We start from the raw sequence: 18,725 nt of genomic DNA, 5'->3' as shown, positions 1-18,725 counted from the left end.
ATAATTAAAAGGGAAAGGTCCACCTCATTTTTATAAATGCGTCTCAACACTAGTACTACATTTTAAATAAAATAATACCCACTATGTGGTGCAGAAGAGCAAAGGGATTATCTGCTTTAAATGGTAACATAAATGCAGTAATACTTGTTTAGCTCATCCATTGACTAAAAAATTATACAGGTTTGCAAACAAACGAGCTGAATTCAGCTGGCTCTTCTTCCTAAAGTTCTCTCTTGTAGCTGGGTCACAATGAATAATGGATAAGCAATGAATAACAGAGGAATTCACCCCAAAATAGATGCGTCACCACTCCCTGCCTGGGAGGTAGATAGATTAAAAACATGAGCAGTTGCATCTCTGAGTTAATAGTAAATCACCAACGAACAATCCAGAAAGTTGTCCTAAACCAACTGGAGACCACTTTATTTTTCAGAAAAAAATAAAAATGAGGACAAACTGGATGATGATTCCTCACCCAAAGCAAGGTCACGGTTTATGATTAATCTCCAATCCCTCCCCAGAGGGACCCCCTCGCATAGGCTGGCACTTTGCCTCTGCTTGATTACTTGTATTGATAAATTAAAGACTGAAATTAGCTCATTTCCAGCTATTTTTTTTGTGGTTTTTTTTTGGTTGGTTGTTTTTTTTTTACGAGAAGTGGGTCTCTCCTCCATCAGAGTTTTTTTTGTCTGTCTCAGTTTGTCTGCGACCCGTGTTCTGTGCATTTATAGGGACTTAACTAAACTGGCGTTGATTAAACCACGTCCCTTCTCAAATCCTCCTCTCTTGAAATTCAACTCCTGCCACACCTCAGCCAACATAACTTCCTCGTGCCCTACGTACTGACCCCGAGAAGCTTCTATAATTAATATATAGAAAATCAATAATTCAAAGGCTGGAGGGCAGCGGCATTGTCGGCTCTCCCTGGCTGGGCTGGGTCTGTTGCAGAGAGCCGGGAGCTCCGCTCAGCCCGGGTGCAGTTCCCCACCAACACCTATTTCAAGACATAAATCGCTCTTCTCTATTCCCGGAACTAAGGAGAAATACAGGAAAAGGGCTTGCACCCAATTCTGCCAGAATCAGCCTATTTCTGGAATTACAATAGTATCCAGGCTTACTATTGTTATTTCACTTCCCTTCTTTTAACATTTTTTTCTCCCCTTTTTTCAACAACACAAATCTCCTTTTTTCTCCAGAGAAAGGATCCGGGACCTCCTCCATCTGCTTTTCTCATCATCCTCTGAAAACAGCTCAGAAAGCTGAGATATGAAACAGCCGCCGTGAAGAGTTGTTCAAAACTTCATTCCCATTCCAGTCCCCAAAATGTTCATTTTAAAGCTATTCGTGCAGGAGAGCTCCAGCGATTAGTGGGGGAGCAATAGGACCCCAATTCTCAGCTTTATTTCATTTAATCTCAGCTGAGGAGTTGATGTAATTATATCAAACTTCCCTTTGTTTTTGAGCAACAGATGACCTAATGAATCCTTAGCAGAATAACCCAAGCTCCCAAACAGGCTGAGCTTTGTGAGAAATGAAGTCCCAGAGGCTTTGCTCCAGCATCATTTATTTTTAACACGACAAGCTCCTTGGATCGTTGATACCACGAAAATATTTTGGACTGCACAGATGGTTTAGGCCAGAATACGGACAAGAAAACACCCTGGGAATAAAAAACTGTGTTGTATTATCAGTGCTGATTATTGTTCGCTATTTAATGGTTGCGGATGGGGCTTTGCTTGCAGGAAGCCTCCTTGCGCCCAGCCCGGTGTGAATGATTTGCCTTGGCTCCCCACCCCCCAGCTCAGGGTAGACAGCTGCTCCTGACCTGCCGCTGTAAATGCAAAACTAATTTCCTCTGGTTTCTGTACTTTGATCATTATTCTCTCCCCGGAGTCCCCCCGGGCTCACTGAGAAATGCACTGAAAAACAAGCCGGGGGCCAAGGTCACTGGAGCCGCTGGGAAAAGGCCACATTAAAAGTTGTGTGGTTCAACCAGACGCAGCTTTAGGGATAATTGTAGAGAGAAAAAAAAACCTCTTTGCCCATCACCGGAGGAAAACACCGTTGCCCAGGCTGGGGTTTGTCCTCCGGTGCTGCTCCCACACATGGGCTCATAGCAGGGTTTATATTCATCACCTTATAAACCATTTTCCTCCGTCCTTTCTAAGCATTGCTAGATAAAATGCTTTGCAGGCTGTGCTTAACTCTGTTTTTTTTGCTCTTGGTGGCATGGAGATCACGGCAACCCCAAGGCCTGAAAAGCCTGTGGGCTTCTTCCCTTGTAATTCAAGCCCTCTGCACAGATTTAACACGACTTTTATTGTCCCAGCTTCGTCCACGCAGGCTGCAAGCCGCGGCGTTTGCACTGCTTTGGGAGTTGCTTTGGAAAAGTTAAGGAGAAAAAATTAAGGAGAAATCCTTTAGGGGAGTTGTTGGCTCTGGCATCTCCCCTCAGCCCCTAAAGCTGGCGCATCTCAGCTCCAGACCGTATTAACTAGATGGTCCTATTGTACGTAATCTTTGCTGTCATTTAAAAAAAAAAAAAAAATTGCTAGTTGTGGGAAAAAACATCATTTCAAAGTGCTTCCTTCTCCACACACCGGTCAAAGCTGAATTTCCTTATCTATATACAGCTTTATTTCTTAGGGTAGCCGTTCCCGTAGCATAATCCTGGGTCAGAAGCAGGAATATTATCTGGGTTTTTCAATGGCATTGGCTAAGGGCGAGTAAAAAACCCCGAGCCTTATCTTAGTGCATCATACCTTGTACCCCAGTGCATCCACCCTAGAAATACCTTAGGGGAGATGCTACAAATCTCAGTTGTTGTTTGGGTTTTTTTAAAACATTTGCAATCTCAGCTGGCTTCAAGCTTGGGCTAAAACCCAGCCACCATCCCTGGAGATCCCAAGCATTACTTATTTACACCAGCTGAGAGAGGGCGGGCAGCATTTAAGCTAACCACGCTGTTCCTACACCGCTTGCATCCCCTTCCCTGGGCGCTGAGGTAGCCATGGAGATGGCTACGGAGAGCATCGTGCCCATGACAACTCTGCATGAGCATCTTGAGCATCTTCACAGCAGCCTAGTCTCTCCCTGGGCTTTTCCTTGCACCAGACGGCGCATACTGACTTATTCTCGCTCCCACACAGGCGATAATAAAGCTTTACCCTACCAGCAGCTCCGTTTCCAAGATAAAAGGGCAGAGAATTAAACATATGGAGCAGATTTGGCATATAATGCCTGAATGTTTGGTATGTAACGTCTCTTTGGTATATAATGTCAGTCTGATTCTCAGCATAAGCTTCATAAAGAGCCTTTAATTTGTTGCTTTAGGGGAAGAAAAGCTTTGGACTAAGTCACGCACAGTCTTGGCTCAACATCCCGGCTGGAAGATGCTCCAAAATGGACGGAAAGGTGCAAGTCACGCGGGAAACTGTTTCAATAGATTAAAAACCCTAATGGCTAAAATTCCAGCCCCATTTCCCCCGTGGGCACACGTTTCCCAAGCCCGGTTTGTCTTTGCTTATTCTCATTTACACCCAGAGGAAAAGCAGATGAAACCCCGTAAAACCAGCCCTGGCCCTGGGAACCCTTTATATGGAGGGAGAGGGGAAAATTGGGGTGGAAACGTACTTGCTGGCTCAGCTGAGAGGATTTGCATGACTACTGGGTTTAATCACCTCATCCTTGCCGAGCACGTGAGTTAGAAACCAGATCATAGGGTGCAAAAGCTTGATTCATTCTCACGTGAATAAACAAGGCGAAGACCTGGACCAAAAAGTATGTATATACTAAAGAAAAACATACAGCTAAGAGAAAAACGTAACAGTTCTTTTAAGTATTTCTCCATCTCCAACGTGGTTCTTGTTTCAGTCTATTGCCTTTTCTTTTTTTTTATTTTGAATTAAAAATCAAACAATTGTCTGTATTTCCTGGGGTTCAGCTTTCCCCATCTCGCCCCACAGCCCCTTTTCCCACCGGGAAAACTGATTTCTCCTGCCCCTTTCCCAGCGCAACCCAGCCAGGAACCCACAGGGAGCCCCAAGGACGGCGGCGTTATCCCTCCACCCATCACCCATCCGAAAAAAAACGTTCCTGTCCGCCGCTTTGCTTGGGAAATACAACATTTAAATACGTCAGCCGGGATTTCGGCACGCTCCTGCAAGTTCTCGGCACACACAGCTGACGTATTTTGGGATAGGAGCAATGCCCCGAAGCGGGATCCGAAGCTGGCGCGGATGATTGATGTAAAAACGATGAAAATGGGAGCGCCTTGGCCCATCCCGGGTTTGCCCCGGTTTATTTTTAAGAAGGTGACCTCAGCGCAGCCACGTTATGTCATGCAACGTGCTTATGCTGCTGCTCTGATCTCGGAAAGCCTTCCGAGGGGATTGCAAGTTAAAAATACATGGGAGAGGCAAAGGAAAGCCTCCCGGTGAGTCATATATTACAAGCCTTGCTGCGAGGAAAAAACAATACAGATATTCAGCTTTTCCTGCGGAGGAGCCAGCTGGTGGTTATTGCACCACGCGGGGAAGTTTCGGGCAAGGTGGATTAGAGCATCGCTGGGGAAGTATTTGTTCCTGCAGCTTTATGGAGGGGCATCGTGTTTTAAAAGAGCCCAAATGCTGGGTTGTCTTAGTCTGTCTGAAAAACGGGAGATTTACTGGTAGGAAAGGGCAGAACGGAGCGTGACGGCTTTCTGCGAAGGGCTACGGCTCTTCCCCTCCCTCATTCTCCCGCACACAGCAGCGAATTGTTCAGTCCGGAGGCACAAACCCTTCGTCCCGAAGCCGCTGCTCCCAAGGCACTGGGACAAGTTATTTTTAACCCAAACGCTGGGCTGAAACCAAATTGGACAGTAAACATCTTCCTCGAAGAAGCGTGACTTACTTCTCTCATTTCCCATAAATTCATCCAGCTGGCAGCAGGGAGGCTCAAATACCCAAATTTGATTCCTTTTTTTTTTTTTTTTTCCCTCCTTCAAAGCACTTTTATTATCAGTGCTCATTCCAAAAAGAAAAAGTATTTCCAAAAAAAGCCTTTTATTTTATTTTTTTTTAAAGAAAAGCTGTTATTTTACCTTCTAGCACCTTCTGGGTGACGCTGACAACCCTGGGAGGGGTCAGAGGCGCATTTTTGGGAGCTGCGTCCCGTGCAAGTTATCTCCTGAAGATGCAGTGCCTCATTGGGAAGGCATCAGCCTGCGGCCAGGGAGGGACCCATCCGTAAGGAGCTTACGCGTGTCCCTGCCCGGAATAGCAGCTCGCACATGGGCAGAGGTTATTACACCCCTAATCTGATTGTAGCAGCTGGATGAACATTTATAGCCTTTTTAAGACAGTTGTCTAATAGTAAAGAGAAGGAGGGCACGTGCAGCCTCCAATATTTAATATTTCCCCGCAGAAGAGAAATTCAGCTGCTTCCTCGAGGATCTAGCTTTGTCTTTTGAAACACAACAAGGAAAAGACTTGCCTTATTTCTGGCTTTCTCCCCACAAAAAACCCCACTTTTCAACAGCCCCACACCGGAGCCCCCCAGCAGCAGGCAGATGCCCGCAGGATCCTGTTGCCCGAGTCACGTCTGCCCGTGGATCGCGTCGCAAAAAAGCCGTCACCGGCGAGGAAAGCAGATCAACGCGGGGGGTGGGGGACACAAACTCCTCCCCAGCATCACGGCTGCAATGAGTCTCGTTTACTAGAGCGCTCGTAAACTGATTTATTTTTTCCGTGGAACTCGGCGCTCCTTGGCTTTGCAACAGAGCTGGTAAAAAAAAAATAATAATAATAAAAAAATAATAAAAAACCCTCTCCGGAAAGCAGCGCGAGATGCTGCTTGGAAAGTTTGGGTTGTTTGCTTTTCCCCTGCCGTGGTTCCTCTCCTGGCATGTTGTTCGTGCCCTTATGTGCCTCCGGGATTAGGGATTCGCTGGGACTTTTCCTCCCCACCGTCGCCGGTTGTGTAACCGCGTGCTGGTGATCTGCTGGAAGCGCGTTTATTTACTCTCCTGCTCCTGCTAGTTTTGCCTCCTGGGCTGCTGCCATCCTCAGCAAAAGGCTAAAAAAAATCCATATAGCCCTTTTATTTATTTATTTTCTTTTTACAGGAAAACTTAATGGTTGTCAAGAGCAAAGAAGGAATGCCGCCCATGAGCTGCACTTTCCTCTCCTGCAGCTTAATACAGAATAACGGGGCATGCAAAGAGTTCTATGCAGCGCTTGGAAAAAGCCTTCTTTTCCTAAAAATAGGCGAAAAAATGACATTTCTTTTCCTTCCTGGGGTCTGCGGGGCCACAAGCCCTGGCATAGCTTTACCCGTCACGCAATGGAGCCCTCGCCACCAAAGAAAATGCAAAATAACCTAATAAGGCTTCCATTTTTTAATTACCCACTGACATGGGAAAATAACAGCCTGACCGAGTGACATCTTGCCTTTGTGCTCCCAGCCCTTTCCTTCCCTGCGCTGCCATCACCCCATTTATTCCCCAAATGGCATTTTCTCTGCTCTCGTCCGGGCAGGAGCCGAATATTACCGAGACACCTGGTTCCCAAGAAAAATCCGAAGTAGAGCATTTTACCTTAAAAGACACTATTGTGTGGTGAGATCAGAAAATAAATCAAGTTTTGCAAAATGCGTTTCGGTAACCCTCTGAACACAGCATTTATTTCCACTTATTTTTGCCTTTGGAGGGTTTAAAGAGGTTTCCCAATGAGCGAAGCGTGATTTGAGGTGGGGTGAGCTTGAGCCCAGGTTTTTTGTCGGCTCCAGGGGGTGATGTCGGGATGGGGACAGGCTGTGGGACTTCATCCCTACCTCCAAACCCCACCAAATTACCCCCAAATCCCTGTAAATCTCCCACGAACTATTTTAATGCCTTCCCCTGCCTCTGCAAGCCTCTCCAAGCAAGTCCAGGGTTATGTGAATAAAAGCGTTTTGCATGAATTAAAGCAAAAAAAAAAAAAAAAAAAATCAATGAGAAGGAATGAAGCGGGGTCAGATGAACCCGGCTCCTTTCCCAGCTCATCGTTAAACCAAAGTCGGCGTTTTCCATTCGCTACGAGAAAAAACCCATCCCATTAACGATTTCTGACCTGGCACGAACCCCCGTCGCACTTAACGTCCCATTATTTCCTCCGTTCCCCGTCGCTGCCTGAGCTGCGGATGAAGAAGGGCCAAACCTCCAGTGGAGATCGATGCGGCTCTTGGCTTGCCGCCGGGAGAAATTTTACCCCGAGACGCTAAAGGAGCCATGTGGCAGCTGGCTCCATCAAATAGACGCTGTGGATATACTGGTTCGGGTGGTTTTAGCGCTGCGGACTTCCACAATAAATTAAAAATGAATTGATAGTCAGTAGGCAGCCCCTGCTCAGTTTGCAGCTGGGATCCATCAGAGCTTCTATATTTCCCCAAACAAGACCCAAACTTCCTCTGAAATGTCTCATTGTGGAAAAATCATGATTTTTACAAGGCACAGATGAATTCCTCCCAACCATCCCGTTCCCAGTGCTGTATTTTTTTCTTTTCCTGGCTTTGGATTTTACAGAGCCCAATGAAGAGCACTTAAACCCAAACCAGGGAATCAGGAGCCATCTGTGCATCCACATGAGGAACAAATACGCCTGTGTGTTGTAGAGGAGAGCTTCAGCAGGCTCGCTGACCTTAATCCCGCCCCCGTTATTTAATTTTCTCCTTCAGAAATTAACATGGATATCTCCCCGGAGCAGCCAAAGCGCCCATCGCATCCCATTTCCCTGCCAGATAGAAATTATTATTTTATTTTATTGTAACATAATCCAGCCAGAGGGATAAACGTGCGTACGGAGCATCGGAGTGGAAATCCCCTTTATGGCCAGATGTGCTCCGCGGTCCAGGGGTGGGAGCGCTGCCGGGACGGCTGTACCTGGCCCAGCTATTTCGGGCAGCCAAACCTCGGTAGGGTTTGGGCTGTATCGCGCGGCCGTGCCGAAATCGGGCGCGGTGCAATTAGTTTCAAGCTTCATTTATGTCTCCCAACCACCACGCAAGCATCCCGGGTTGCTCTGGGCTCAACCCGTTTGTTATAGCTCATCCTAACCCTAAAGGATGGGAAAAACTCCCTGCCCTGGTCTTTAAATCTCTGCAGCCACACGTACCCCTACCCTCCGAAACGGGGTGCTGTAGAAGCCCCAGCTTGGCGTGAGCATCCCATATAATTTTTAATTGCCTTCTGTGGCGTTTCCTCCCATTAAATACCAGGGTACCTCAACACAAAGCGCGACCGCTCTGCGCAGGAATGTTTTACTCCTCCGGAGCGAGACAAACTCGGAGACAAACTCATCCTTTCCCCTGTAGCTCTGAGTCTATTTTGTTTATTTAATTTGGTATCCATCAACGCACCGAGCATCTCTCTATTTCCCAGGATAATGGATTTAGAGCGACCGCTAAAAGCATCCTTTCCTCGCCCAGAGCTTTGACCCCCGAGATTTCCGAACCACCCCTGCCCGTCCCATCAATATTTCTTCAATAAACCATCCAAGTGCTGCAATTTCCCAAGATTTCCAAACCACCCCCAAACCCTGCCAATCCCACCCAGGTTTCTTCAATAACCCATCCAAGCGCCGCCGTTTTTCCAGCCACCCCTTTGGTCGCCGGCGTTGCCTCCCGGGGTCCGTATCTGCCAGGAGGGATGATAGGGGGTGAAGCCAAATTTTGCGGGATGCCGGCCGTGGTTTTCCCTAGGGAAGGCGGATGGATGCTGGCCAGGCTGTGCAGGGCTGGGCTGCGCAGGAGCCAGCTCCTCCCTCTCGCTATTTATTCCTCCCCGTAGCTCTGCGGCCGAGGCTGAATCACCCCGAACCCAGCGAGCAACGGGCTCCCAGCCGGTGAGTGTCGGGGAAAATGGGACACGGGGGGCTTCGGGTGGGAGAAATCCAGAGGTGAGGGGGCTTTTAACACCGAGCAGCATCACAGGGGATGGGGGGGTTCCCTCTTCTCCCCGCCATCGCTGCCTAAAAATAGACATTTCCAGCTCGGAAGGCGAGCGTCCTCCTTAAAGACAGAGCTTGGCTTCTCCCTGGCGCTTGTTTATTCAGGGCTGATTCAAAGCTGTTGCCGGTGCGAATTTTCTTCCTCCCCCCCCTGCAACCTCCCTGGGGGGTTTTGTTCTCTCCCACAGTTCCCGGCTGCGCAGGACTTTGCTCCCCCATTATTTTGCCGGGGGGGGGGGGGGTGTGTTTTAAAAAAAAAAAGGCGGCGGGTGGGGGTGGGAAGAGGATTTCTAAAAACTAGGGGTGGCATTTTCGGAAAGCGAACTGCCAGCCTCCATCCCCCTTCCCCACAGCCCCAGCCCTGACTTTTTACCCCCCCACAAACCAGGACCAGCATCGCCAGAAGGGTCCGGCCACCCCCATTCCCGAGCATCTTCCCACCTTCCTCGCTGCATCACTCCTCCACCTTCCCCTTCCCCACCTCCCTTCATTTCTTCTCTCCCCCCAGGCACCTTAACAAGGTTATTTCCGCGGTTATTTTGGCACCGGGGTGTTGGTTTTCTTCTCCAAACCCGAAGCCGCCTTCTTGCCAGCCCTGCGCACATAATTGCTCCTGGCGATCGCTCCTCGCATCCTCCATTTTCCGCTTCCCCCTCGGCCCCGAAGGAGCTCCAGCTCTCCTCCGGTTCTCCTACACAAGCGTGGATATAAATCGCTCCGATATAAATCACCTAAATTAATTTCTCATTGCCTACATTCGCCCGCAGAGAGGGAAAACTGGGGGGAAGAATGTTATAAAGAGGCAGGGAAAAATACCGCCGAAGCCGTTCGATAATATAATTTAATGATAGCACCGTGATCACACTGTAAAATATTATTTCCAGGCAGAGGGAAGGCAGCTCCGACCCCGAGGAAGCGGCTCCCTGGTCCCCGTCGCACGCAGAGGGTTTGTGCCAGCGACCGCGTTCCTTGGGGGAGAAGGTCGGCTGCCCAAGGAGGTCAGTAATTAGCAGCGCGAACGCGAACAAGCCTTTGCCCTGTTTATCAGAGCTCGTCTCCGCAAAGGCAATTAGAGGAACAGGTCGGTGCTGCCGGGCTGGAATATCCTCCGGGGCTTTGCCGTAACCTGTTTTCATCCAGGGGTTGATTTCTCCCCCCTTGCAACCCACCACGGGGAGTCACATCTTCAAAACATTTTTAAAAATTTGCCCATTGGCTGCTTCTTTTCCCCCTGTTTCCTTTATTTTTTATTTTTTTTTTTGGAGTGCCCGAGGAACGTTCGCCCCTCCAAGTTTTCGCCATGTCTCTCGGCTATTTTTAACCCCCCTGATCTCATCGTCGCTCCCAGCGGGTGGGTGCCGCTGGGCGAGGGAGGCAGCGAACCCGCTCGAAAGCGGGCGGTTTGCGCCCAATTTTTTTTTGGCTGAGAGGGTGGTGAGAGGGCAGCCTGAGCCCGGCTTTCCTCCCCGCCACGAGGGACAGGCTCGCGCGTCTCCCCTTCTCTTTTAATGAAGCCTCTTGCTAACGATCTCAACCAAGACGTTGACATTGATTCAAACATTTCCAGGCATAAGACCAGATTTTTGGGTGGGGAGGAAAGAGCGTTGTTATCTGAATGCAAAGAGAGATGAATTCGATTTTATGGACTGTAAACAAGTGGCTAATGTGCAACAGAAAACTATTTGCCTTAAACAGGGGTTTCTTCTGCCTGTTTGCGCTGCTAAGGGTAATATTTCACAGGAGACCATCATCTCTTATCCTCATTAAACTGATCTCTGGGTTGAGTGGTGACTCTTAAGGAAGCCGGTCCATCAGCTGCTGCAAAAAAACCCACTTTAGGACCCAAACCTTAATTGTTTCTTGCCGTAACACGAGCCAGCAAATGCATCCGAAGCATCCAAGGCTGTTGCGAAATGCCCACCCCCACTTTGCCAGGTGTGCTTCGCTCTCCCTCCCCAGCATCCTGGCCTGCACAGGGGAATTTTTGGGGATAGGGGGATTTTCCGTCCCAGGCAGGATGGAAAAACCCTTGGCTGTTGCTGGGCGCGCATATTAAACACGAGGATAACAGTAATTCACCGGGCTCACACATTAAACACGAGGGCAGCAGTAATTCAACACTCCTTGGCCTCGCAGGGAGGCATCTGAAGGGATTTTGCAGCTTGGGAAGTGTTTTCCAAAGGATTTGTAGACCTGGTGTGTATCATACAGGCTGGATTATACCAAGGGAGAGAAATGGCTCGTTAAAATGGGATTTCATCCTTGCCAGCCCACCGGCTAACGTAGGAGACGCCTGGCATGCCAGAGCCAACTGCTGAGTAAGCAAATATCTGCAAAGGCATTAAACGAGAAAAATGGTGTTCTTCAGTTAAGGCCTGTTGCACATAAACAGGGACTCGGGCAAAACGCGCTGAATTTTGTTCTTTGGGGAAAAAAAACCAACCCTCCAGGGCAAGACTGGGCGCTGGCCTCCTTGCAGACCTGGGTACCCGAAAGCTTTGAGATTGGGATTAATCTGTTTAGCGCCATCAATCCTTGCACATCGTAAATCTCATTGATATCGTCTGCTTGGATAGAGAAGATTTGGCAAGTGGATTTTTATCTCCCAACCTAGCGAAGCGTTTTTCCCGAAAGCTTTTCTTCCGCTACTTAAAATTGCCATTACTAGCAAAGGAGCTGTTGGAGAGGTGGGATATATCTATATATAAAAGAATATAAATATGTATAAAATATATATGTGAAAATAAGGGGGTCTGGGGGGGATAAATATGCATTTAAGTCTAAAGCCGTTTATTCTGCAGCTGGATTAAAGGGAATGGTATGTGTTTTATATGATACGTAAGTAAGGGACCCTAAAACCCGCGACGCTCGTGGCGGAGTGGATGCAGGGTCTCTGCCTCCTGCCCGTAACGCTGCCTGTCCTTGTGTCCCGCAGCCATGGCCAGGCTCCTCGTCACCTGCTGCCTGGTGGCCCTGCTCCTCAGCGCCTGGACCGACGTCGCCTTCTCCAAGAAGGGCAAAGGCAAACCCAGCGGAGGCGGTTGGGGCACAGGGAGCCACCGCCAGCCCAGCTACCCCCGCCAGCCCGGCTACCCCCAAAATCCCAGCTATCCCCATAATCCGGGGTACCCCCAGAACCCAGGGTACCCCCACAACCCAGGGTACCCCCACAACACAGGGTGGGGACAGGGCTACAACCCATCCAGCGGAGGAAGCTACTACAACCAAAAACCATGGAAACCTCCCAAATCCAAGACCAACTTCAAGCACGTGGCCGGGGCGGCGGCGGCGGGCGCCGTGGTGGGAGGTCTGGGGGGCTACACCATGGGACGCATCATGTCGGGGATGCACTATCGCTTCGACAGCCCCGACGAGTACCGATGGTGGAACGAAAATTCGGCGCGTTACCCCAACCAGGTTTACTACCGGGATTACAGCAGCCCCGTCTCGCAGGACGTCTTCGTTGCTGACTGCTTTAACATCACGGTGACCGAACACAACATCGGACCCGCCGCCAAGAAGAACGTGTCGGAGGCTGGTTCGGCGGTGAACCAAACGGAGACGGAGATGGAGACCAAGGTGGTGACAAAGGTGATCCGGGAGATGTGCATCCAGCAGTACCGTGAGTACCGCCTGGCCTCTGGCATCCGGCTGCACCTCGCCGACGCCTCCCTCGCTGCCCTCCTCCTCCTCACCCTCTTCATCATGCACTGATGCACCCTGCATCCCGTGGCTTCAAGATTTCACCCCATGGGGACCTCCCCAACCTCCCCGTTCTTGCTTGCGGTCGTCTTTGGTGAAGAGCCCTTGGGGCGCATGAGCACCGACGCTCCCCGTCACCTCCCCGGAGGCTCCAGTTTAGGCAACTGGATGAAAATTTCCTTCTCCGCCCCAAAGGCGTCCCCAGCGCGGCAGGACAGCGATGAAGCTGGATGCCCAAAAAAACAGCCTTCACCACCTGCTCCTGCTCCTCCTCGGGGCCAGCCCGAGAGGGACCGGGTGAAGAGGAGCTCGCCTGGTCCTTGGCGTCCCTGCAAGACCGTTTCTGAAAATCATCTTGGCTAACAGGCAGGGTTTTACCTAATTCCCTTAATCCCTCGGCCACCAAAACCCTTTTCCCCGGGGCACACCGCGGTCTTGCGCCCGAGCACCCATATATATGTACACATCACATAGGGGTATTTACGTACCCCACCCATATACCCCGTAGGGGTGTTAAGAGGGTCAAATATGGGTTTTTCAAGCAACAAGCTACTGGGTTTTAACCCTTTAACCCTAAAAACCGCCCTTCCTCCTGTACATACGGACCTGCCCGCTCCGCACCTTGCATGCTGCGAATATCTCCTGCAGCGATACACAAAAATAAAGTGATTTAGGTTTTTTTTCCCCCCCCGCCCCCCGCCTCAGCGAGGCTGAAGCCCCGGCCGGGTTTCGGTTGACCCCTGCGCCGCTTTGCTTCTAGTTGAGCCTCACTGTCTTTCTTAGCCTGTCTAAAGGCAAAAAACGCTGCTGAGTGCCACAAAAAAAAACCCAAAAGCGGTAACGCTTGGTGTGTCGCAGCCCGAGAAAAAGCTATTTGGGATGTGCTGTAGGTGACAAGTGACGCTCACGTTCAGCACCTTGACCTAAAGGACATTAAAATACAGCAAAAACGGATGCTCGGGGTTTTTGGGGGGGTCAAGGACAAAGCAAGAGACTTAAAGGAGCTAAATCAGAGAGTTACAGCAAACAGCATCGGGAAAAACAACCCTGAGGGATGGGAGATGCTTAAAAAAAACCAAACCAAAACAAAAACCAACCACCTTTTGCAATTAACGTGTGGAAGCGGCGGGTGAAATTTGTGCTTCTTGTGTTTGGGTCGATGCTGGGTTGTGTATAACCTGGAGCATCTGTAAAGTTGCACTTGTCGAACCGGTCGCCCTGAGTTCTATTTAATATGTCTCATGTATTTTATTATTTTTTTTTGCAAGGCACTGAATGACACCGTCCTAAATGATTTTTCGCATCGGTGTAAGCTAAGTGAAGATATATATATAGATATATATATATATAAAAAATATATAGAGATAAATCTTTCAGGATAGTCACCGGAAAAGCAGGGCTTTGAGGTAACCCGTACTTTGTGATATGCAAATGTTTTGTAAATCCGTAACGGTGCATGCACGAAATTTGCCGTTCTGATACTTTTCCAAGTGTTCAACGTCTGCTCCAAATTAAAACGGATAAAGCCAAGACGCACGTCAGCCTCCTTCGTGCCCATCCCCGCCGCGCCGCAGACAGAAGCGGCATTTTTCGCCCTGGCCGTCCATTGCCTCCCCAGCCTGTGGGCGCCTTTGTTCCCTTGCAGCGCTAAATTTGGCTTAAAAAACACAATTTCACTTAACCTTTTCTCCTCCTCCCCTGCTCCCGCTCACGGCATCGCCACCATCCCACAAATATATTTCCTGATAAGGCCAACGCGCTGGTTGGGGCCAGGGATTTCTTCTCCCCGTAGAAAGTTAACACCTATTTATACCTTGTATTTACTCCGTCTATTTTCTGTCTAATAAAAGAGTTTTTACAGCCGCTGTTTCCGTGGCGTTAAGCCCGACCAACTTCCCGTGAAGCCCCAAACCCTACTTAACCTTGCCAGAATTCCGAACCTCTCCGGTACCTGAACCGGCATCACCCTTAGACGACTTAAACTACAGCCAGGGTTAAAAATTACAATTAAAAAGATGGAAGAGTTTGGACCCTACAGCTGGACGGTGCTTGAACTTTGAGCTCAAGACCGAGCCTTGGACCAGTTTGGTTTGAGCCTACGCAGGATGCGATCTGTCGCGCCGCAAAGCCCCTCGCCCACAAGGATGCTAAGAATTTGGTCTTTAAGCGGTGCTCCAGATAAACCCCAAATGTGACCCTTTTTCATACTTTTGGCAGGAAAACGGAGGGGGAAAAAACCTATTCAGCATTAAATAGGTGATTATTCCCGCGTGCGAGCAGCTTGCTCCCGAAGAGAAAACCCTACGAGGGCCACGACAGGGATCCGGAGATCCCGTAGGCGCTCGGAAAGCGCGAAATAAAAGCTTTTATTTTGCTTGCAATTGGCTGCGGGGCGTCAGCACGCTAACTCTGAATATTGGCGAGCGGAGCAGACACTGGGGAGTGGGGCAAAAAACCCAGGTGGCAGGCGGGGTTTGGTACCGGGAGCTCGTTTGCAAAACGAGGAAAATAAATAAAACGAAACCGCCAGGATTTCACGCTTCGCGTCTGCCCTACGCAAAAGCAATTTAAAAAAAAATGATGATAGAAAGGAGGATTTGGGGGAACGAAAAGCCCCCGGGAGGTTGTTAGGTCTGTCCTAAGCATCCCTAGGGCCGCCGCTCGTCCTACACCGACTCAGCATCCGACTGCATCCCAAAAGCTCTCCAGACTTTACTGGGCCATTTCAGTTAGGACGTTCTTTTGCCCTAACTGCTCACAAATGAATATCCCAGACTTTTCCCCACGTCGTTTAAAGGGCAAATAAATGAAGGAACACACACACACACACACACACACACCCCCCGCAAAGCAGGGAAAACTGCTTCACCAGTCCCCAAGCTACAGGGGGGAGCCGGCTGATGAAGGCCCCGGGGGGAGGTTTATACAACCCTTCTTATTAATTAAGGTGTTTTTTTTTTTTCAAAATGAGAGCGATTTGGAACTTAAAAGAAGAGAAAAAGTGGTAGCAATGAAGGTCCCGCGGTGACGGGCTCGGAGGACCCGTCTCCCAACAGGCGTTGCCTTGGGGAGCTGCGGCCGGCTGGTAGGGGGGGGAAAAAAAAAAACCAGAAGAAGGACATTCCCCCCCCCCAACAAAGAAGGAAAAAAAAAAAAGAAAAAACCAACAAAGAAGGGGGAAAAAAACCTAACAAAGAAGGGGAAAAAAAAAAACAACAAAGAAGGGAAAAAACCCCAACAAATTCAGGCAAAAAACCCCAAACGACAAAACAAAGAAGGGAAAAACACAAAAAAAAAAACCCAGCAAAGAAGGGAAATTCCTCCCCCCAGAAAAGAAGGAAGGAAAACAACCCCCAAAGAAGGAAGAAACCCCCCCCCTCTATTTTCCAAGGCGAGCACATGGCTACTGCCAGGAAGGGGCTGGCAGCGCCCGCACCGCGAACTCCCCTGGGTGGGGGCTGACCTCAGCAGGCAGCGATACAAAAGGCTCATTTTTAGCCCTAAAAAACCCCCCCATCTTCCATGTCCATCACCCAGCGCAGGGGAAGCTGCTCCCGCACCCCCAGCCAGGGGAAACGCCGACGGCAGCGACGCTCGGACCAGCTCAAAAAAACCTGAATTTCACCCCCTCTGTGCAGGACACCCCATTTTTTTAATTTTTTTTTTTCCCCAGTCTGGGGTCCTGCGTGGGTAATCGGGATTGATTGGGATTTTTGGAGCTCACCGCTGCGGGGAATATCGGAGCTTTCCTGGCCCCGGCAGCACAGGACGTGGGGACACGGTCCGAGCCCTCGTGTCCATTAAGGGCACGGATCCCACAACCCTGGAGCCCGCTCGGCCCCTAGGAGTCGTCTGTTGAACTAAATAAATTAATCGCTCTGAATTAATTCCCTAAATACTCCAAATCCTGCTGGGTGGGCAGGACCCTTGCTGCCAAGTGAGGACGGGAAGCGCTTCTGATTTACCAGGCTGATAAAAAACACACCCCGAAGTATAAAAGTAATCCTTTTGGGGGCTGGATTTTATGCTTTTCTTCAAATCGCCTGCCCCGTGGCGCTTTGCATCACCCATCCCCATAAATGAGCATCTTCCATCCCCATAAATAAGCATCCCCCACCTCCATGAGTAAGCATCCCCTATACAGGCAGAAGGTATTTTTCTCGCCTGGAGAGAAAAAGAGAGAAAAATTCGCCAAAAGAGAATTTTTGGTGCCCGGCTGGACAGTTTGCAGAAAGCTGGTGGAGAAATTGGCTCATTTGGAGGCATAAAATACAAAGCGAGTGCCCAAACCTGAGCCGAGAGTGATTTTTATCCGTGCACGCGATGAGGTTGGGGGGGGGGATTAGAGGAGCCGCATCGCCGAGCGAACAGCACCATCTCCCGTCGGAGCCCAGCCCCGGCTCCAGGATCAGCCCCGGGGACAGTTTCACGCCCCACAAAACCCTCCGAAATTAGGCTGAGCTTTGCAGCCGGCTGCGTCGGAGGCAAGAAAAACACCTTGACTTGGCCTTCAGTTTAGGAAAAAAACCCGTTTCCAAAGGATCTCGGCATCAAGAGCAGCCCCGTTCCTACGCAACCCCCAACGCCCCCAGCACAAGGTGATTAGCTAAGACGTTAATCACTTCTAAGGCCTTTCCCTGCAGCGCAGCCCTTTGCGAGGGCTGGAAATTAAATTGGGAGGGGGAGATCAGAGCGTGGCCCCGCGTATTGCATGTTGGCGGGAGGGGAAAAAGCAAGGAAAAAAAAAAAAATCAGGAATGTGATGTGGGAAGCGGGAGGGGGATCATCCCCGCGGCGTTTCCGAGCTCAGGATGCAAATTAAGGCTGGGAGCGGAGGGTGCTCGCGACGGCCTCCGGACGTCAGAACAGGCCTGGATGCAAAATATATGCTGGAAAAAAATGCAAATTTGAGCTGCGGCGGGAGTTTCTGCCGGGTTGACTGTTTGTTTTAAACAAGCAAATTAAAAAAAAAAAAAAAAAGAAAAAAAAAAGAAAGAAAAATAACCCCTCGCTCTGCGTTATGGGAATGGTTGTATTTGTTCAACCTCGAAGCTGTCCCTAAGCCAGGGAGCATCCCATGCCTGCCTGCTCCAAAACACTATTGAATGCCTCAGGAGCCAAATGACTTCCGTAAAATTTAAGTGACTTTTGTAAAAGAGCCCAGAAATTCGACGTACGTACATCAGCCAGGGCTCGTTCCAGCCTGCAACAGAGGCGAGACCCAACTCAGCAGCTCTCCCTGGGGAGATGATGAGGATATTCATACCCCCCCCCGAAAAAAACCCCGCTAATTTCAAAGGGAGACGGGCCGCTGACAGACATCCAGGCTCAAAAATGCTTCGGTGAGGGATTCGCCTCCTGGAGGACGGTGATTGCAGCTGCCCACAGGGTTTTTTTGGGGATCCCCGACATTTTGCTGGGCGCCTCTTTATTTCCTTTGCTCCCAGCTGCTGCAGCTGACCCAGGTTTTAGGGAAGGTTTAACCACCCAAGACAGGGACTGGAGAAGAAAATGCCGATGCCGGAGGGGAAAGCATCCTTCCCCGCTCCTCTTCAGCTCTTCCCAGGGAGGACTTGCATCCTCTCTGCCAAACACGAAGCACCGGAGGGAGGGTCAGTCCCACAGCTGGGTGCGTTTTGGGCTGGGGATGCTAAAGCTGGGGACTTGGTTGATCATATCAAAGCCGGAGAGACGGGACATGGGGGAGTTTGTCCCCGAGCGCCGTGCTCATCCCCCTGCAGCATCCCTTGGGGATGCGGCTCTTCCTCAGGTTGCGACCGGTGCTAAACACGCTGGATTTCGTTCAGAAAAAAGAGAGAATGCCTCAAGGCCAAACTTTATTGCAAGGCGGAGGGGTCCGTTTTCAAGCCCCGCGTTCCCCCCAGTGGAGTCCCAGCGCTCTTTTGGGGGGAAAGGAGCGTTTTTTTGGTAAAGCCGTGCAATGGGAAACTAGAACCGAGCGCTGGTGGGGTTGATCCAGCATCTCTCCGGGTGCAGGTATCCACACGTCCTCGCGGGGCTGGATTTGCTCACCTACGTGCTCTCTGCAGATGGGGT

General features: G+C 49.9%; 1 protein-coding gene across 1 annotated transcript; it reads left to right on the top strand.

Moving 5' to 3' along the window:
• The first annotated feature begins 8,678 nt into the window (after positions 1-8,678).
• PRNP (prion protein (Kanno blood group)) lies at positions 8,679-14,198 on the top strand. The gene is made up of 3 exons (XM_063358717.1): positions 8,679-8,861; positions 9,851-9,964; positions 11,902-14,198. Exon 3 carries the CDS (start codon positions 11,904-11,906, stop codon positions 12,678-12,680), a length of 777 nt encoding a protein of 258 aa, XP_063214787.1. The 5' UTR covers positions 8,679-8,861; positions 9,851-9,964; positions 11,902-11,903; the 3' UTR covers positions 12,681-14,198.
• The last annotated feature ends 4,527 nt before the right edge of the window (positions 14,199-18,725 follow it).

Source organism: Chroicocephalus ridibundus, chromosome 23 (genome assembly GCF_963924245.1).
Source record: "Chroicocephalus ridibundus chromosome 23, bChrRid1.1, whole genome shotgun sequence".
NCBI classification, from domain to species: Eukaryota; Metazoa; Chordata; class Aves; order Charadriiformes; family Laridae; genus Chroicocephalus; species Chroicocephalus ridibundus.
The sequence above is the reverse complement of the archived record's forward strand: the minus strand, read 5'-3'. Positions and strand labels throughout refer to the sequence as shown.

Excerpts from the sequence above, each read along its gene's own strand:
- PRNP (XM_063358717.1), top strand. The coding sequence starts at position 11,904 with ATGGCCAGGCTCCTCGTCACCTGCTGCCTGGTGGCCCTGCTCCTCAGC.